This window comes from Fistularia commersonii, chromosome 20 (assembly GCF_037954325.1).
Source record: "Fistularia commersonii isolate RoL2024-O1a breed Wild chromosome 20, RoL_Fcom_v1.0, whole genome shotgun sequence".
Taxonomy (NCBI): Eukaryota; Metazoa; Chordata; class Actinopteri; order Syngnathiformes; family Fistulariidae; genus Fistularia; species Fistularia commersonii.
In genome coordinates, this window is record NC_141303.1 from 8,621,275 (window position 1) to 8,638,921 (window position 17,647).

The 17,647-nt window shown below is 37.6% G+C and overlaps 2 protein-coding genes across 5 annotated transcripts in view; one reads left to right on the forward strand and one right to left on the reverse strand.

The window, feature by feature from the left end:
- The window catches only part of LOC147222814 (radial spoke head protein 3 homolog), a 65,079-nt gene that overhangs the window by 14,532 nt on the left and 32,900 nt on the right, over positions 1–17,647 (reverse strand). The gene's annotated exons all lie outside the window — the stretch shown is intronic.
- Positions 8,985–16,984, forward strand: LOC147222816 (hydroperoxide isomerase ALOXE3-like). Its single transcript, XM_086166873.1, has 15 exons — positions 8,985–9,257; positions 10,358–10,541; positions 11,496–11,700; positions 11,813–11,894; positions 12,008–12,127; positions 12,257–12,360; positions 12,661–12,833; positions 14,274–14,417; positions 14,545–14,748; positions 14,884–14,970; positions 15,086–15,252; positions 15,368–15,489; positions 15,592–15,692; positions 15,812–15,982; positions 16,074–16,984. Exons 2-15 carry the CDS (start codon positions 10,395–10,397, stop codon positions 16,251–16,253), a joined length of 2,007 nt encoding a protein of 668 aa, XP_086022999.1. The 5' UTR covers positions 8,985–9,257; positions 10,358–10,394; the 3' UTR covers positions 16,254–16,984.

Below are 17,647 nucleotides of genomic sequence, written 5' to 3' on the forward strand. Positions count from 1 at the left end.
CCAAATTCATCCTAAAAACCACCACCCTATGCTGTCTGGCTATAATCTCACCGACCACTATTTTGCAGTCACTAATCTCCTTTAGATTACATCATCTATAGAACAGGTAGTCTACCTGCATGTTGCTACCTCTGCTCTTAAAAGTTACTCTTCCTGCCTTTTCTGGAAAAAAGTATTCGCTACAGAAATTCAATACTTTCAATTTCTAGTTTCAGACTAATATGTCTATCTGACACTTTTAGCCTTCAAAACATTCCTCACAAACTCCTCCTTCAAGATACATCCTACTCTAGTTCTCTTCCAGTCAATACTATGATAGTACAACTCAAAACCTGCTCCTAAGCTTCTAGCCTTGCTACCTTTCCACCGAGTCTCCTGGACACACAGTATATCCACCTTCCTTCCCTGCATGTAAACCAATTCTCTAGCTTTTCCTGTCATGGTGCCTATAGTCAGAGTCCCTAGTCTCAATCCAAAACTCTTGCCTTTCCTCTTCTCTCTCTGCTTCGAAGCATACCTTCCTTCTCTCCTTCTTTGACCCACAGTAGCCCGATTTCCACTGGTACGCTGTAGGCTATTGGCACCAAAGGAAGATGTTTTTTAACCTGGGCCTTGACTGATCTGGTATTAGATTCTTGGGTTTGATTTGCATATTTGATTTGGCACAAGTTTTATGTGTTATGCCCTTCTTGACACAACCATCTGCATATTTTTGGGCCTGGGACCACTACAGAGAGACACTGTCTTGTGCCCCCATCAGGCTGCACTTCTCTTCAATTCAGAGATATCTGGGGTAAATTGACAGTTCTTCAATAAATGAATAGTGAATCCACTATGGTCAATGAAGATTATTTCACTTGTAAACAATCTTAGATGTATCTTCCTTGTAGCTAGAGGGAACATCTTTGTGTTTCATTTGCCAAATATTGGTTACAAATTGTAGTGCTCAAGAGAAATGTAAATTAGGACAATTATCTAGTCACCTGTTACTTTACCTATTTAATGGGCCACCTTAGTCATCATGACAAAAGATCCCCCCCACGATAATCTTGTCAGGAGCCACCAAAGGCAATCATGAAGCTATAAATAAGTAAATAAAAACAAATTCACCTCTGGTGATTCACCCCTTTGCGCTGCGGTGTGATGCACTCGCTTAACCATTGTTAGACTTTATAATCTGTTTTTTTTCTCCATATTTTACTGTTTTTACAATTATCTAGGAGAGAGTAAATAAAATCTTGATCCCTATTGAAAGGAAAGACAGATAGACAAAATACTGATGCCTACTAATGAGAAAGACATATCTTATAATTGTGGCTGGATTTTAACCACTACAAGGTCTCATCATAGGAAAACCAGAAGGGAGTGTCATAGTTGAAGTGTGGGTAAGCAAAATGGACAACAGGGGGCACAAAAGCCATGCACAAAAATGGGAAGATGAAAATTATGTCATACAACCATACAAATATCTGAGGTAATGAGGATAATAAGGGGTTACTTAGTACGGGTTCTTTTAGTCTAAACTAAATTGATGTATTTCAAAACAACATCAAAGAAAGAAAAAAAAAGTACAACAAAATGGGCATAAGAGACATGAGAAAAGTGAGAAAAGTCAAGGACAACTCAAATGTTTGAGAATGCGGCGAGATGAGGCAGAAAGGAGAGAAGGAAAGGCTATACAGGATGGAATGACAGGTAGTAGAGAAGGAGTCAGGAACATCAGGCAAACACCATCAGGCAAGCAGCATCTTCCACACAGTCTAGCACAAAGGCTCTCAATAATCCCTTCTTCCAGCTCCGCTGACAGGGGAGGGTCAGAGGTCATAGAATACGGTCCATTCGGACCAAGATGACTATGATTGGCTGATGCTGATCAGCCAAAGGAGGAGGACAGAGACAAGACATGCCCCCCCCCCAGAAGATGACAAACACTCTGGCATGGCTCCAACATTACTTCTGGAGCTAGGTTGGAGATTATCCATCTGGATTACAGTCACAAATAATGGGATAATGAACATTACAAAGACTGTCAATGACTTGAATATGGCCCTGCAGAATATTTTACAGCTATAAGTCAATATGCCCTAGGTGTTTACCTGCATAAAAGAAAGAGGACGAAGATGAGAGTTACATCATCTCCAGAATAACTAATGACTTTGAAACTAGTGCTGGCATGACTCGCTCCGACAACATGATTGTTGTACTTGGCCCCACAGTATGAGTTCCTTCTGGGTGAAGCCTTTCTAAAGAGCATCGGAGGTCATCCAAAAGGGAAGATACCAAATACCATAATTAAGTGTCTCAAAACTGAACTGATACCTCGGTATGGAGTTCCGAGAGTCATGAGGTCTGACAATGGGACTCATTCAATAATAAACAACCTGCGGGAGATAGAAGGCGTGATAGGTTGGACACATTAGATCAGTTTGGCTTATCATCCTCTGTCACAAGGACTAGTAGAAAGAGCAAATCAAACATTAAAACGGAAAGTCTGGACTTAATGTGTGAGTTCAAAGTTGGATTGGTGAGAGGAGCTACGACTGGCTCCAATGTCTATGAGGCAAGCGCAGCTGGAATGAATTAAGGTGGAAGGGACTGTATCAGGTAACAGACACATCTGAAATAAATAAGAACCTATGGCTCATTCACTTGTGGATAATTAATTATTAATACAATTATATTATTAGGAATAATATTAATACAAGATCTAATGACGCTGTACAATATCTGCTGGCATAGAATACCCTAAATAACTAATTATATACCTAACAATTGTGAAGATGTCAAAACGACAGGCGTATACTGCATTTTTGGAGATATGGTATGGCAGTGTTCATCACACCCAGAGGACTATATTATGTGTTTTAGTTCACGATTTAGTTCAATCCATTCAAATGTTTCAGGCTATTTGCACTTTGTTTTAAGTTCATCTTTCAAAGGAACTTCATAGCGAATAGTTTATGAAAACCATCTGTTTCAAATCAAATGGAAAAATGTCATATTCATTGAAGCATTGGTTTTGTTAGCATTGTAAGTAAATGAAGGCCTCAGTTTTCCTAGAATAACACACCACAACCCAACCATCTACACACACACACGCACACGCACAATTAGTTTCCTAATTTATAGCCCAGAAAATATATTTTGAAAATACATTGTCTCAAAATACAATGCTTCCCCAGGGGCACAAGCCCAAAGACATCCAGAGGGTTGCTTCGGGAAGGGCATCTGGCGTAAAACTTGTGCTAAAACAAAATATACTACTCGTAATTCCAATTCGCATACCTAATCGGTCGAGCCCCAGGTTATCAATGACCGCCATTGGTGCATGTAGCCAACAGGGTATCAGGGAAATTGGGTAACTGTGGGCCGAAGATGGAGACGAGAAAGGCTTGTTCAGTAAGAGAAGATTTATGGGCTGCATGAAAGAGTACATGAAATTAGTTGGTGTGAGAAAAGAGAATACAGCGTATAGGGTTAGATGGAGGAGGTTGATTTACTGTGGCAACCCCTGAAGGGAAAAAATTAAAGGACAAAAAGATGAGATATTATATTATTGGGCGCAACACTATATTCTATTGGGTTTTAAACTAATGAGTTAATGGCAAGAAGTAATCAGTTGGTGTACTTTACCATATCTCACTTCAGTGGCCTGGAATACTCGATGAAAGAGCTAATTGGATCTTCTGAAAAATGGAAAAGCACTGTTGCCATAAAAAAGATGTTCTGGTTAAGTAAGACAACAATGTTGTGTGATTTGAATTCATTTGTTTGTTGTTATTGTTTGTTTTGTTGGTTGGTTTGGTGGTTACATTTTAGATGTAATTGTCGTTGTTCCAGAGATTGTTCTAGAGAACTGGAAAAGTCTGAGTTTTATGGTTACCGGTGTCTGAACATGTTCAACCCAATGTAATTGAGAGGCTCTCAGCGCTTCCTCCGAATTTTCCAGTCACTGAGGAAATGGTGAAGCCATTCTTGGAAAATGGAAGCTCATTCAAGCAGGAAATGAAGGTATGTAAGAGAAGCTATCATTTTTGATGATCATTTGTAATTATATCTCAGTGAAATTACATCACCCACATTCATTAGACACACTAATTGGGTAATCTGTTGTCCTTGTATACAATATATACTGTACTGTGTACATTTTGGAAAATTAAAATTGAAAAAGAAAAGGAAATGACTAGCCCAACTCCCCTTTGTTGATTTTGTACACTCCATACAGCTCAAAGAAAATTAACATAATGTTTGATATAATGTACAAGCCTTGGCTAAATTTGTCTATGAAGAATTGTTTGCAAAATGGCAGCACTTGAAACTTTAGTGTGACAGATTGTCATTATCAGAATTGAATAATCATGGTACCTGCTAGTGTTTATTCTTATAATAATTTACAGTATCGTTTATTAATCCCCGAGGGGAAATTCGTTTTCTGCAATTAAAACATCATGGATCAACCATGAGAAGTAGGCTTGCCATCAATCAGCACCAGGGGAGCAATTAAGGGCTCAGTCTCTTGCTCAACAACACTTTGACACACTAGGAGAAGCCATGAATCGAAACAGGAATGTTTGGTCCCAAAGCCAACTGCTCTACCTCCTGCGCCACACAGCCCCTAAAGCTTAGAGAACCTGGCATTCCCTAGCTATCTCCCATCCAAGTACGACCCAGGCCCAACCTTGCTTCGCTTACAAGATAAGACAAGATCAGGCGTGTTCAAAGTGGTATGGTTGTAAACATTACCTTCAATGCTGTAGAGAACAACAAAAAGGTAGACAGTCACAACAGTGAATCCTTGTCTTAAACACAGCTTGAACCATTTCTTCTCTATCTCAAACAGAAAGAGAAAATATTCCTCTATGACCAGAAGAATATAGATGGAATATCCCTGAGAATGAACAATGGTGAATGCTTTCATATTACTCCTGGACTCTGTTTATTCTATTTGGATCCTGAGAATAATTTGATGCAGATTGGAATTCAGGTATTTACCTAACACCAAAGGAAATTTGAAGTTTGGCTAAAATTACCATTTTGTTCGTATAAAAAATTAAATAAAGACGTTAAGTTTAAATAAACTATCCATTCCTGTACAATGCAATTATTTCTGTGAACTTGAAAATATGTTACCAGCTGTAGCAAAAACCCTCCAACTATAATCCTATCTTTCTACTGGGTGAGTAAGAAACTGACTGGCTTTTTGCCAGAATGTTTATCAAGAATGCAGATTCTATAGATCCCCAACTGGTTCTTCATCTCCTCAACACCCCACCGCCTTGCTAAGGTGTTCAAAATTGCCACTGTTCGCTCTTCATTAAAGATTCATCCCACAAGGTATCATTATATAACCGCTATGAAATAACATTGTTCATACTGCATTATAAAATGAAAATCTGGAGAAAAGCTGTTACTTGGCTTTTTTAGAAAGATGATCGAGGAAGTATGCAATAACATACAAGATGACATGTATACCTGATCCTTGTTAATCGTTTACAATTCTTCACTCTCTGCGTACAGCTGTTGACCCCACATTACCTGTACACTCTTTTTATTAATATTGGCTGTACCTTGAGTACTATTATCCTTACGACTGTGAAGTTTGCAAAGACTAGAGAGATATTTACCCTTTTTAGGCTTTTTGGGTAACAAGTCATCAGGTATTTAACCCAATCTGATGGTTAAATAGAGATATCAAGGAGATTTAAGGTGTTTTCAGATATTAAATAGGTCAATTAAACAACAAGGGTGTTGCTAACAGGAATTCCAGAGTGCTTTCATACTGTGCAGGAAGTGATCAAGTTTATCACAATGGTGATCTTCACTATGTCAGTTTAACACCATGCAGTAAACAATGGGCAGGTGAGCCAATATTTTAAAGAGAATTCTTTAATTGTCTATTACGTGTTAAGTGTGATTGAAGTTCTCAGTGACTGAGGCAATGATTGTAGTGATTGTAACTCTTTTCTAATATAGTTTGATTTCCAGTCCTTTGTACCAAATGCATCACTTCTGTTGCACAATGAACCCCCATCCACCAAGGAGAGGACAAATATGAAGACAATTCTGGAGACTCTTCAAAAATGTGTAGCAGTGTTCCGGGTCCTTTCAAACAAGTATTCAGATTCTGTATGTTTGGCTGTGTCTTTTGAAAATAAGTATATATTTAAAATATATTCAGTTCATTTGATTAAATTTAAGCTTGTTGTTATTTATTTTGGTGGTTGCAATTGGGTACATACCCAGAAGTACAATTTGATGAGCCTGCCCAAAAGCAGATAATTAAAGAATTTCAGGTCAATTTGTCCAACCTCAGTGAAGCGAGCATTGTAACAAATTCACAGATTACATGGCCAAACACACATCTGAACCCTGTTGGATTAGAGAATAACTTTAACCTTAATGGTCCTTCAAGGTGTGGTTCACCCAAAATTCATATTCAACAATCGCAATTTAGTTGCAGATATGTTTACACTGGTTGTGTATGGTTCACTGTGACACCAGGATCACGACAGTCCGTGGTGAGTGTTTATTAGTTTGGATGAAGTACTTGGAAGTGTACACTGGGATTTCTACCCAAATTTTATTACCTTACAATGTGATGGCTGTATTAATTAATGATGAATTCATTCATGTAATAGCTACTTGTCAACTACTCTGCATCAAAACAGATTGATTTAAAGAAAAGAACATGTCTCTATATACACATGTATCAAACGTTATGTCATGGGAACTATTCTATTGCTAGCCCTGCAAGGCACAATTAGTCAAATAAACTGGAATCCAAGAACAGACTTAAATCTTATATCTCTTTGAGCTCATAGAGGTACCTGTCATGCAGAGCACAGAGTAGTCTGCAGGCGGATACCAAAAACACACAGCGGGGCTGGATTTTTTATGCATAGAAAGGAGGTACTGTCTTGATGGACAACATTCCATCAGTTAAGAGATGCGCCTGTGCGATCTTCCCAAGTTACACAGAAGACAGAAAGAACACTCCATATATGGACTTGTTTATAAGGCAGATAGTTGATCAAGCCGCAGACACTTCATTCTGTATACCTGCTCCTGATCTGACTTGCCGTTTCCCCACACCCATGCAAATTTTTCTCACACAGTACTTCTCCACTGAGGCTGTATTTTTCCACTAAGAATAGGATATTTTCTACAGCACAGACAGATAATAAGCATAGTTTCACACAGAACAGTAAAGTTACAGAGTTAGAGAAAATATTACAACACTCCTCATTTTTATCATTCTCTGATCAATTATAATAGTACAGACACAGTGGGCGTTTTTCTTCTAAACATAATTCTTTTTGGGGGTTGAGTATGTACATCATTAATTCACCGTTGGAAAGTACGCTGTTTTTGTCAGAACTGAATATGACTCTGAGAGCCATAAGGTCTGACAATGGGGCTCACTTCAATGATAGGGCTCTGCAGGAGGTAGAAATATCGATAGATCTGATGCATAAATTCAGTTGGGTTTATTATAGTCAAAAGGACTAGTAGAACAAGCAAATCAAACATTAAAACGGAAAAACTGGAAAATATCTACAAGTTCAAAGTTGGATCGGGTAGAGGAGCTATCACTGGCTCACATGTCAAGGGGGACCTTTGCTCATTGAAAAAGACATCTAGCCCCGTATGAACTGTTGACTGGTTGGCAAATTCCTGGGCCACCCAGACACTTAGGATTCACCCACTAACCTTTTGATATTCTCGAGCCGAAGTATGATGAATATTTGAGCAACTGAAAAAAAGTCTGTGTCATGTTTAAACAGGTCAGCAGGGAAGAGGGAGATAGCGAAGACCAATCAGCAGAATTAAAGACTCCCAAGATAATACAGGATATTGGGTCTTGGTAAAACTCCACAACCACAAGTTGAACGAACCAAGGTGGAAGGGGCCATACCAAGTAATAAAAATATTTGAATATACAGTACAAATCAATTCAAAGAGCAAAATTTGTCACTAGCTGACACAGTGTGCATTAGCTCAGTTGTGGCTTGTTGTGGATACTGTTGTATTCCATCTGCAGGACATTAGCAAACAAATAGATAACTGCAGCCCTATCAAAGGAATGATTGCCACCACATCTCCTCCTTATTAAATGCCATTATTGGATATGATGGGAGGCCTGGTAGAAGAGCTAGAATTGGATATTTGGTTGGAGCAAAATTAATAAATAATTGACACCTTAAAAGGGTGTCGAAGGAGGGATTGTTATGAAATAAGCCAAATAACCAGAAGTAGTGTCAAATTATAACAACAAGTTTTCATTTTTTTGAGTAAAATTGGATGAAAAATGACAAATTACACTCATGTGGAGCTACTGCACTTAAAACCAGGGACCGGACTCCCTGCTGGCCATATTCCTGAGGAGATATGGAGGAGAATCGGCCAGGCGAAGAAGAAACAGGAGATCCAAGCCGTTCTTAGCATGGGTCATTATGGGGAATATGAGATTGCTTGGAAACTAAACAGACTAAATTATGGCTGATGGGCAGCCCACTCAGCCAGAGGATAATCCCACCCCGATGCAGAACTGAATGCTTTAGGGGCTCCTTAAAGCCCACTGCTATAGGACTGTACAATAACAATATAGAAAACACACAACTCTTATCTGACAGTGCCGTATCTGTACTATTGGCCACTACCTGCAATGTATGTTTACTCCTGTTCTCATGTAGAATTGTATCTATTTCTATTCCTATTGTGTTGTTGCCTCTGTCCTTTTTTAATGTCTTATATGCTGACTATTAATTAACCTTAATGTCTTTTAATACATGTCCTCTTGCCCTGTGTTGCTGTGACACCCACACTTCTCCACTGGGGCCCAATAAAGTATTATTAGATGGAAAAAACATCTACGCACGCAGGCATGAGCTGACAGTTTAACAGAAGGACAAAACAGATTCTTATAAACAGGCAAAGAGATGCAAACACACCCATTTAAGTGTCATACTGACTTATCAGAGCAAGTACATGCAGGAATACAATGTACCCTGGGGGGCCCACAAGGGAAGCTAGATTGGTCAAAGAAGCAACATCAGCTGATCAGTATCCAATCAAGAAATATAAAAGAAATCTACTTAAGCTGAGTGTGTTAAAGGTTCAGGGTGCTTCACCGACAGGCTTCTGGGGAGTGCGTCCTGTCAGATGGCTGGTTAAGAACCACCATGCAACTGAACCGAGGTCTGGTTCTGAATCAATTGACAAGTGTTTTCTTTGAGATCTGAGCAACGCAACACCAGGTATGGCAAAAAAAAAAAATGTTTTCCCATTATTGAGGATTCCGTTAATAACGCTGTTACATTACTGTGCTAGAAAAAAAGTGTTTGAGATATTTCAGTTCATATGTGGCTTTGGTTCCATCTAAACATGTTTCCTATTCATCCAAAATATAATATGGATATTCTGTATATTGCATATTGCCATTAAGCTTACAAAATGATTTTTGGTCTGTAAAGCCCAACCTTGTTCTGAAATAATCGCTACAAAATGAATGTAATGGACTTTCCAATCATCCATCGTCTGCACTCACGGTTATGGGGGAAGCGTGAGCCTATCCCAGCTGGCATCAAGCAAGAGGCAGGGTACACCCTGGACTGGTTGCCAGTCAAACGCAAAACAACCATTCACTCACTGTGAACGGTGCCACCCCTGTAGTAGACTAAAATTTCAAAATTTTCAAATTTTTCTTGTTGTTACATGTGTAGTTGATGTTTTTCAAGAAACACCTAACTAAATTAACACAGGATACGAAATGAGAAACAGAAATTGTAAAAACAAAGACATAGCAAATACCAAAGAGAGAAGTTTACCTATGGTACACACACCACCTGGATATGGGGTCAAGGGCATAGTGGATGGGGGAAGGCAATAAAAAGATTCTTCAATTTAATCTTTCGTCTATATATCAACTTTTCAGTTTTGGCTTCTGTAGTTGCACTTGAGCCTCTTTTAGCAGGTTGGTTGTAAAAGTTGGGGCATGTCAGGGCTCCCCTTCAATAAGACAATTAAAACTGGTTAAACAGCACTGTCTAGTGTGTCATCACCTATTATAATTGGATGGGTTACATCAAGAGCACAACTACTTCTAAGTTAAGGAAGATAAGAAATTTAATTGTTTTGTCATCTGTAGCCAGGAAGCATAACAGCTTGAGTTAAAAGGCCCGCATTATTCTCTTGTCTTACGGAAATTCACTGGACACTGTGAGTGTAAAAAGTAAAAAGGTTTAAATTGAGCATGGAAAATGCTCTTGAGCTTTTGGAAGGCTATCTTTATTATTTAGAATAAAAATTATTCTGATAGCATATGCAAAAATTCTAAAGGGGTATTGTTTTTCTGCAGTTCCTTTTTTTAAATAGAGATTTCCTAAGAGAAAACCATGGCTAAGTATACAGCTGAAGTAACAACAGGTGACCGGAAATATGCAGGAACATTGGACCATGTATACATCACCTTATTTGGGACCAATGGGCAAAGTGAGCGAACTGAATTAGACAACTATGGCATGGATTTTACAACTGGACAGGTAAGTGATATTTTAAAATACAGATAGTAAGACTCCTCCCTTTTCAGCTTCCACTACTTTGTCCTCTGCTCTGCCTTTGTTTGTGCTTATGTTGCTTTATATCAAATACATGTTGAATATAATTTTGAAGTAAATAAGTACCTATGAATCATTGTGGTTCATTAATATAAGAAATCTGATGCTGGAAAACATCTACTGGCATAGAACAGCCTAAAAAACTAATACCTAATAATTGTGAAGATATCAAAACAACAGGAGTCTGCTGCACTTTTGAAGATGTGGTAAGCCAGTATTTCTAATACTCAGCGTTTTATAGAGTGTCTTTTAGGGGTTAAGTTCAATCCATAGGGCTCAAATTGAAATACATAAATCTATTTACACTTTGTTTTAAGTTCATCTTTCAAAGACACTTAATGGCAAGTAGTAATATTAAAACCATCTATTTCAAGTCATAATCAGGAAAAATGTCTGATTTATTTATCTATTCTTTTAGGTAGTCTTGTAAGTATATGAAGGCCTCAGTTTACCCCAAATAACACTCACAGAACCCACTCAGCCACACACACAGACACACACATTTACACACAGACAAAATTATGTAATTTTTTGTAGACTAGAAAATACAATTTTGAAAATACATTTTTTCAAATTCATTCGTTCATTAGCACAGTCACTAGCCTGATACTAGTGGAGACTAAAGGAGAAACAGAAAGTGAGTATCCAACTCAATATTTTGAAATAAATATATCTTGCCCATATTAATACTACCTTTCTGCACTGCTTTTAATGTATTTTATTATCCGTAAAGGATGCAGAGTAACCTTTTGAAACTGCACTATATTGTTTTTGGTCTGTACTTTTCAGTCTGTGATTGAAGTGTATGCTTGAAAGTGTTTGCTAAATGACCCTATCAGCACTTCATAGTTAATTTGATTCATTAACTCTAACTTTTAGACAAGCTCCTACACCTTAAAAACAGATACAACTCTGGGGAAACTTCTACTGCTCAAGGTGGAGAAGACCGCCGCTGTACCTTTGATAGAAGATGAGTGGTTCTGTTCAAAAGTAGTTGTGACTACACCAGAGGGAGAAGCCATTCTTTTCCCCTGCTACAGATGGGTGAAAAGAGGAGAAGATGTGGAGCTGAGGGGAGGAAGAGGTACATTTTAAAATCCCATACCAACAAACTATGATCTAGAGAGCTAAACTTTGTTACAATTCTTGTGGAAGTCAAATGAAATTCAGTGAAATATCTGGACATTCAATCTCAGCCATGAAAGTCTATGAGGAAAACCATCCACTGTTGATTGGTCACCGGAAAAAACATCTGATGTCTAAAAAGAACATGTACAAGTAAGTTTTCAGACATTTGTGATGTTGTTAGAGCTACAAGTATAGCTTCAAGAGCTGATTTTCAAATATTTCTTGATAAATTTAGGAAAGCTATTGTCTTTTCTCTCCTTTAGATGGAAGAATCAGTATGATGGCGTTCCTCATTTGATCAGTCTCAGGAGATCCGAACTCCCAGCAGAATTCAAGTACTCTGAAACCAGAACATCTGAAATAAGTCATATGAAAATGATGAGGTGACACTCTAGCATAATTTCCAGCGGAATCATATTTTTGACAGCATCATTGCATTCTATTAGCTTTTAAACTAATGAGTTAATGGCAAGCGGTCAAATGCTGTCATCTTTTACTGTATGTTTCTTCAGTGGCCTGGAACTCTTGATTAAAGGGCTGATTGGATCTACTGAAAAATGGGAAAGCATTGAGGCCACGAAAAAGATCTTCTGGTTTCATAAGACAACAATGACAGGTAATTGATTGGTGTTTTTTTTTGTCTGGTTGGTTTGGAGTGCCCAACAATGTTAGTACTACCTGACAAGTAATGACTATGCAAGCATTTCACAATGCTTCTGTATTTACAGCACCAGTTGCTCTTCAAAATTTAGTGATGAGTGGTTTTACAGTCTTAATAAAAGTTAGTAAAATAATACGACAGTAAATCAAGTAGTAAGTTCATCTTGATTTATACAATATGTATGCTGGCAATGCTTATCTTCAGTGTAATCAAAACTGAAGAAACATATTTTAGATGTAATTGTCATTCTTCCAGAGATTGTAAAAGACAACTGGAAAAGGGATGACTTTTATGGTTACCAGTTTCTGAACGGGTTCAACCCCAATTTGCTCAAGAGGCTCTCAGTGCTTCCTCCAAATTTTCCAGTCACTGAGAAAATGGTGAAGCCATTCCTGGAAAATGGAAGCTCACTTGAGCGGGAAATGAAGGTATGTAAAAGAAGCTATCATTTTTGATGACAATTTGTAATTGTATCCCAGTGAAATCACATTACCGTAATTTCGGAACTATTGAGTGCACCTGAATATATGCCGCACCGTCTAAAAATAAACAAATAATTTCACGTGTGAGTATATATATATAGAGAGAGAGCAATATCTACACAGAAATAAGTTGTTTAAGCCGCAGTGTTCAAAGCCTGTGAAAAAAGTAGCCGCTTATTGTCCAGAGATTGTGGTCCACACGTTGATTAGAAAGACTGATGTGGATATCTGGTCTTCCTGTATGAAAAATATGGCTGTATATTTTTGAACTTGAAATTGAAAAAAAAAAGGAAAATGACTGGCCTCAACTCCACTTATATTGTATTTCCCATACAAAGCAGCTCAAAGAAAGTAGCAGACTGCTTGAACAATACAAGCTGTGGTTAAAGTGGTTGTCTTAAAAGAAGTGTTTGCAAAATGACTAACACTTGAAATTTTGGCATGATACAGTGCATTGTCATTAATAGAACTGAAGAACCATGCTGTCTGCTCGTGTCTATTCTTATTACATTATCTTTAAGGTCTGACTAGATGTTGTTCTCTTGTATGATTGTTAGCATTTTTAGTTCTACAGTTTGGTGGCCGATAACCAAAGGAAATAAACAATCCTATTTTATTGTGGTTTTATACTTGTACTAAATTATTACATGGACCAAAAAAAAGGATTTATGTTTAACAGGGCTTTAGTTGGCACCCTATACATCTAATCACATGTGTTTTTTTTCCTTCACAGTTCATCTCTTAGTGCTACAAACAAGCAGGAATATGTCAGCTTCAACAACTTGAGCCTAAAACTAAAATCTTCTATGTTTCAAAATTCTCAAATCACCCAAAATACAACTTAACATTTGGCATGAAATTTAAAACTTCTATCCACACATCTGTGAATATCTTCTGCCAACCAGGTCATGGTTAATTGTTGTCAAATCTTGTTGAGGCAACAGGACTTAGTTGTTCTTCTTGAAAATGCCTTACCTCCCATTAGAGGCCCCAGTTCGAATAGACCATAGGGAGTTTCCAGTATATGAGTGCTGAGTCTGGGTCTGGCATTGTTCTAAGTTAAGAAGCTTTGTGAAGTCAGTAAGTGAGTTATTTTGCATCAAGTTGCATAAGGGTTGTTAAGGGTTGTTCATCATTATGTGTGTCATTTGGGAATCAAGTGTAAAATAAATAAATACAAAGTAAGAAGTGTTATTTTTATCTCTTTCTGTTGTCTCATGGAAAAGCTTGGTTGTTGTTTAAATGACTGTGTGTGGAAAGAAGAGCTCTAAAATTTTTAAAACTAGACATGGTGGCGAAGAACAGTGAACAGCAAAAAAGTCAGACAGTAACAACAGTGCATGTCTGTAAGCACATCATAAACAATTTCTTCTCTCTCTTAAACAGAAAGGGAATATATTCCTCTTTGACCTGAAGAAAATGGATGGAATATCCCCAAGAATGAACAATGGCAAGCGCTTACACATTACTCCTGGACTTTGTTTGCTCTATTTGGATCCTGAGAATAAATTGATGCCAATTGCAATTCAGGTATTTACCTAACCAAAGCAAGTTTTTAAGTTTGGCTCAAATCACCATTTTGTTCATGTAAAACATTTCAATACAGACCTTAAATTTTAATAAACTATCACAAAATTGTTATCTTATGCATTTGCAGCTGCAACAACAACCTTCCGACCAGAATCCTATCTTTCTACCAAGTGACTCAGAAACTGACTGGCTTCTTGCAAGAATGTTCATCAAGAATGCAGATTCTGTAGATCATCAAGTAGTCCATCACCTCCTCAATACTCACTTTCTTGCTGAGGTGTTCAATATTGCCACTGTTCGCTCTTTTCCTGAGATTCATCCCATCCACAAGGTAGCATTACAAAGCAGCCACAAAATAAGACTGTTTGTTCAGCAATGTTAAATGAAAATTTGAACATGTACATGAACATGAACATTTATAAATTAACCTTGCAAAGAGTTTAATTTTTTCCCTCTCTCCATAAAGCTGCTGACCCCACATTTCCTGTACACTCTCTATATTAATATTGGGGCTCGTAACATTCTTTTAGGACATGATGGGATTTTGAGTAAGGTAAGGCCATTCAACCTGCATAGTTGCACTCTGACTGTTCAGATAATCAAAACGCACCTTTGATTAATCTTTTTTTTTAATATAATTACAAAATATTTGTGTTGTGACTTTTTAGAGTTCTCTTGGACCTGACGGCATCATAGAGCTGATGCGGAAGTCTCATGCTGAAATTACCTACAGCTCCCTCTGTCTTCCAGACAACATAACAGCTCGAGGATTGGAGTCTATTCCCAACTTCTACTACAGAGATGATGGCTTGAAGCTGTGGAATATCATAAACCGGTATATACTTTATTTTTTTGCTTTTATGTAGCTTAAGGAGATACATTGTCAAAAACATTGTCAATTAATTTCATGAATCATTATTGGGTTATTTTTTAATTTTCTATTTTTCAAGTTTTGTGACTGGAATAATAGAGTACTATTATCCATCCGACTCTGAAGTTGGCAAAGACTCTGAGCTCCAGGAATGGATCAGTGAGATATTCACCCATGGCTTCTTGGGAAACAAGTCGTCGGGTATTTGACCCTAATTTGATTGTTAAATACAGATATTAAAGAGACTTAAGGTGCTTTCAGGTATTGGATAGATCAATTAAATGACAAGGGTGTTTATAACAGGAATTCCAGAGTGCTTCCATACTGTGCAGGAAGTGATCAAGTTTATCACAATGGTGATCTTCACTGTATCAGTTCAACACTCTGCAGTCAACAATGGACAGGTGAGGCAATATTTTAAAAATAGAACTCCTTATTTTCTTCTATTGTGTGTCACATATGATTAAAGTTCTCAATGACTGAGACAATATAGAGTGACTGTAACATCTCTTTTAAAATCTAGTACGATTTCTACGCCTTCGCACCAAATGTATCACTTCTGTTGCACAATGAACCGCCATCCACCAAGGGGAAGACAAACATGGAGACAATTCTGGAGGCACTTCCGAACAAGGATGAGACAACTAAATTTGTAGCATTGGTATGGCTACTTTCAAACAAATATTCAGAGTCTGTAAGTGTGGTTTTGTCTTTTAAAAATTAGCATATATTTGAAAAGTATTCTGTTGACTTGATTAACTATGCGCTTGTTTTTATTTTGGTAGGTGCAACTGGGTGCATACCCAGAGGGACGATTTGATGAGCCTGTCCCAAACCAGATAATCAAAGAATTTCAGGTAGATTTGGCCAACCTCAGTAAAGCGATCGCTGTAAGAAATTCACAGATTAAATGGCCCTACACATATCTGGACCCTCCTGGATTAGAGAACAGTGTAACTATTTAGCAGCTTTTATCTGAACGGTCTTTCAAGGTGTGGCTCATCCCAAAATTAATAATTAACAAACGCAGTTAAGTTGCTGATATCTTTACGCTAGTTGTGTATGATTTGGTGTGACAACAGGGATGTGAAAAGTGACATTTTATTGTAAGCCTTTATCAGCTGGGATAAAGTAACTGGGAAGTGCACATTGGGATTTCAGGCTAAGTTTTGTTATTACTCACAGTGTATGACAATAATCAGCTGTGGACGTTTGCGGGATTAATCAATTGTGAAATACTTAATTTCATAGCTATTTAATAACGACACTGCATCAAAAAAGATTTTGAATCAAGAAAAGTATAAGATCATTACATGTCTCTATATACACATATTTAACATAAAATGTTCATTCAATCATAGGTCTCAATAATGTATTTTCAAACCACATAATACCATCACAATAATAGGATCATCTGGAGTATTTGTGATTATGTAAATGTAATTGTTAAATATCAGTAAGTATTGATTTACCTATGGTTGATCCTTAGAGTCTCAATGTCAAATTGAGCCTCAGTGTCTGCATGAGGGAGATGCAGAAATACCCAGATGACATATAAAGGGGAGGAAGATGTATTTGCATTTCGGTCATATGTGTGCCCAAAACACAATTTTTACCATTTTGTTGTTTTAATATTGCATACATTTAGGTTGCATGATTATGTGACATAATTACACAAATAAAGGCAATGGATGGGGTTGACTGTGTAATGTGTCCTTTTTTTGTCCTTTCATATTTACAGTTTTCTCATTGTATATCATTGTAACATGCACCACATTACAGCAGTTTCAGATGACAGATAATCAGTAAGATGTTATGATCAATTTTCATTTGAATTTTTTCAAGAGTCACTTGTAAAATGTATCCATGTCTATAACTGCTGTTTTCTTTCTAAACTACTGGATGAATTATACAGTAAGTTATATTCATTTCCAATGAGGGTTGGACTGAGCCAGGGTTGTCATTTTACACCAGTTTGTTCATAACCGTCCTCTTCTTGTTCTTCTTTTCCTTTTGGCTTTTCCCTTCAGGGGTTGCCATAGTGAATTCTCCTCCATCTTTCTATTCTCTACCTTTTCTCTCACACCAACTAACTTCATGTCTTCTTTCACTACATCCACAAATCTTATCTTTGGTTTTCCTCGAGCCATCCTGTCTGGCACCCCACGGTTCTACCAATACATTTACTATCATGTATAGGTAATGTAAAGAGGACGGATAGGGGATATATCAGTAGACAGATGCTGGAATTGGAGCTGCCAGGCAGAAGGTCTCGAAGAAGACCAAAGAGAGGATTTATGGACATAGTCAGAGAGGATATGAAGGTAGTTGGTGTGCGAGAGGAGGATACAGAGAATAG

Bases quoted from the DNA above. Each gene is read 5' to 3' on its own strand.
- LOC147222816 (XM_086166873.1), top strand. From the start codon at position 10,395: ATGGCTAAGTATACAGCTGAAGTAACAACAGGTGACCGGAAATATGCA. The intron at 14,749-14,883 runs GTAGCATTACAA...CTCTCCATAAAG, and splicing joins AGATTCATCCCATCCACAAG to CTGCTGACCCCACATTTCCT. The intron at 15,253-15,367 runs GTATATACTTTA...CTATTTTTCAAG, and splicing joins CTGTGGAATATCATAAACCG to TTTTGTGACTGGAATAATAG.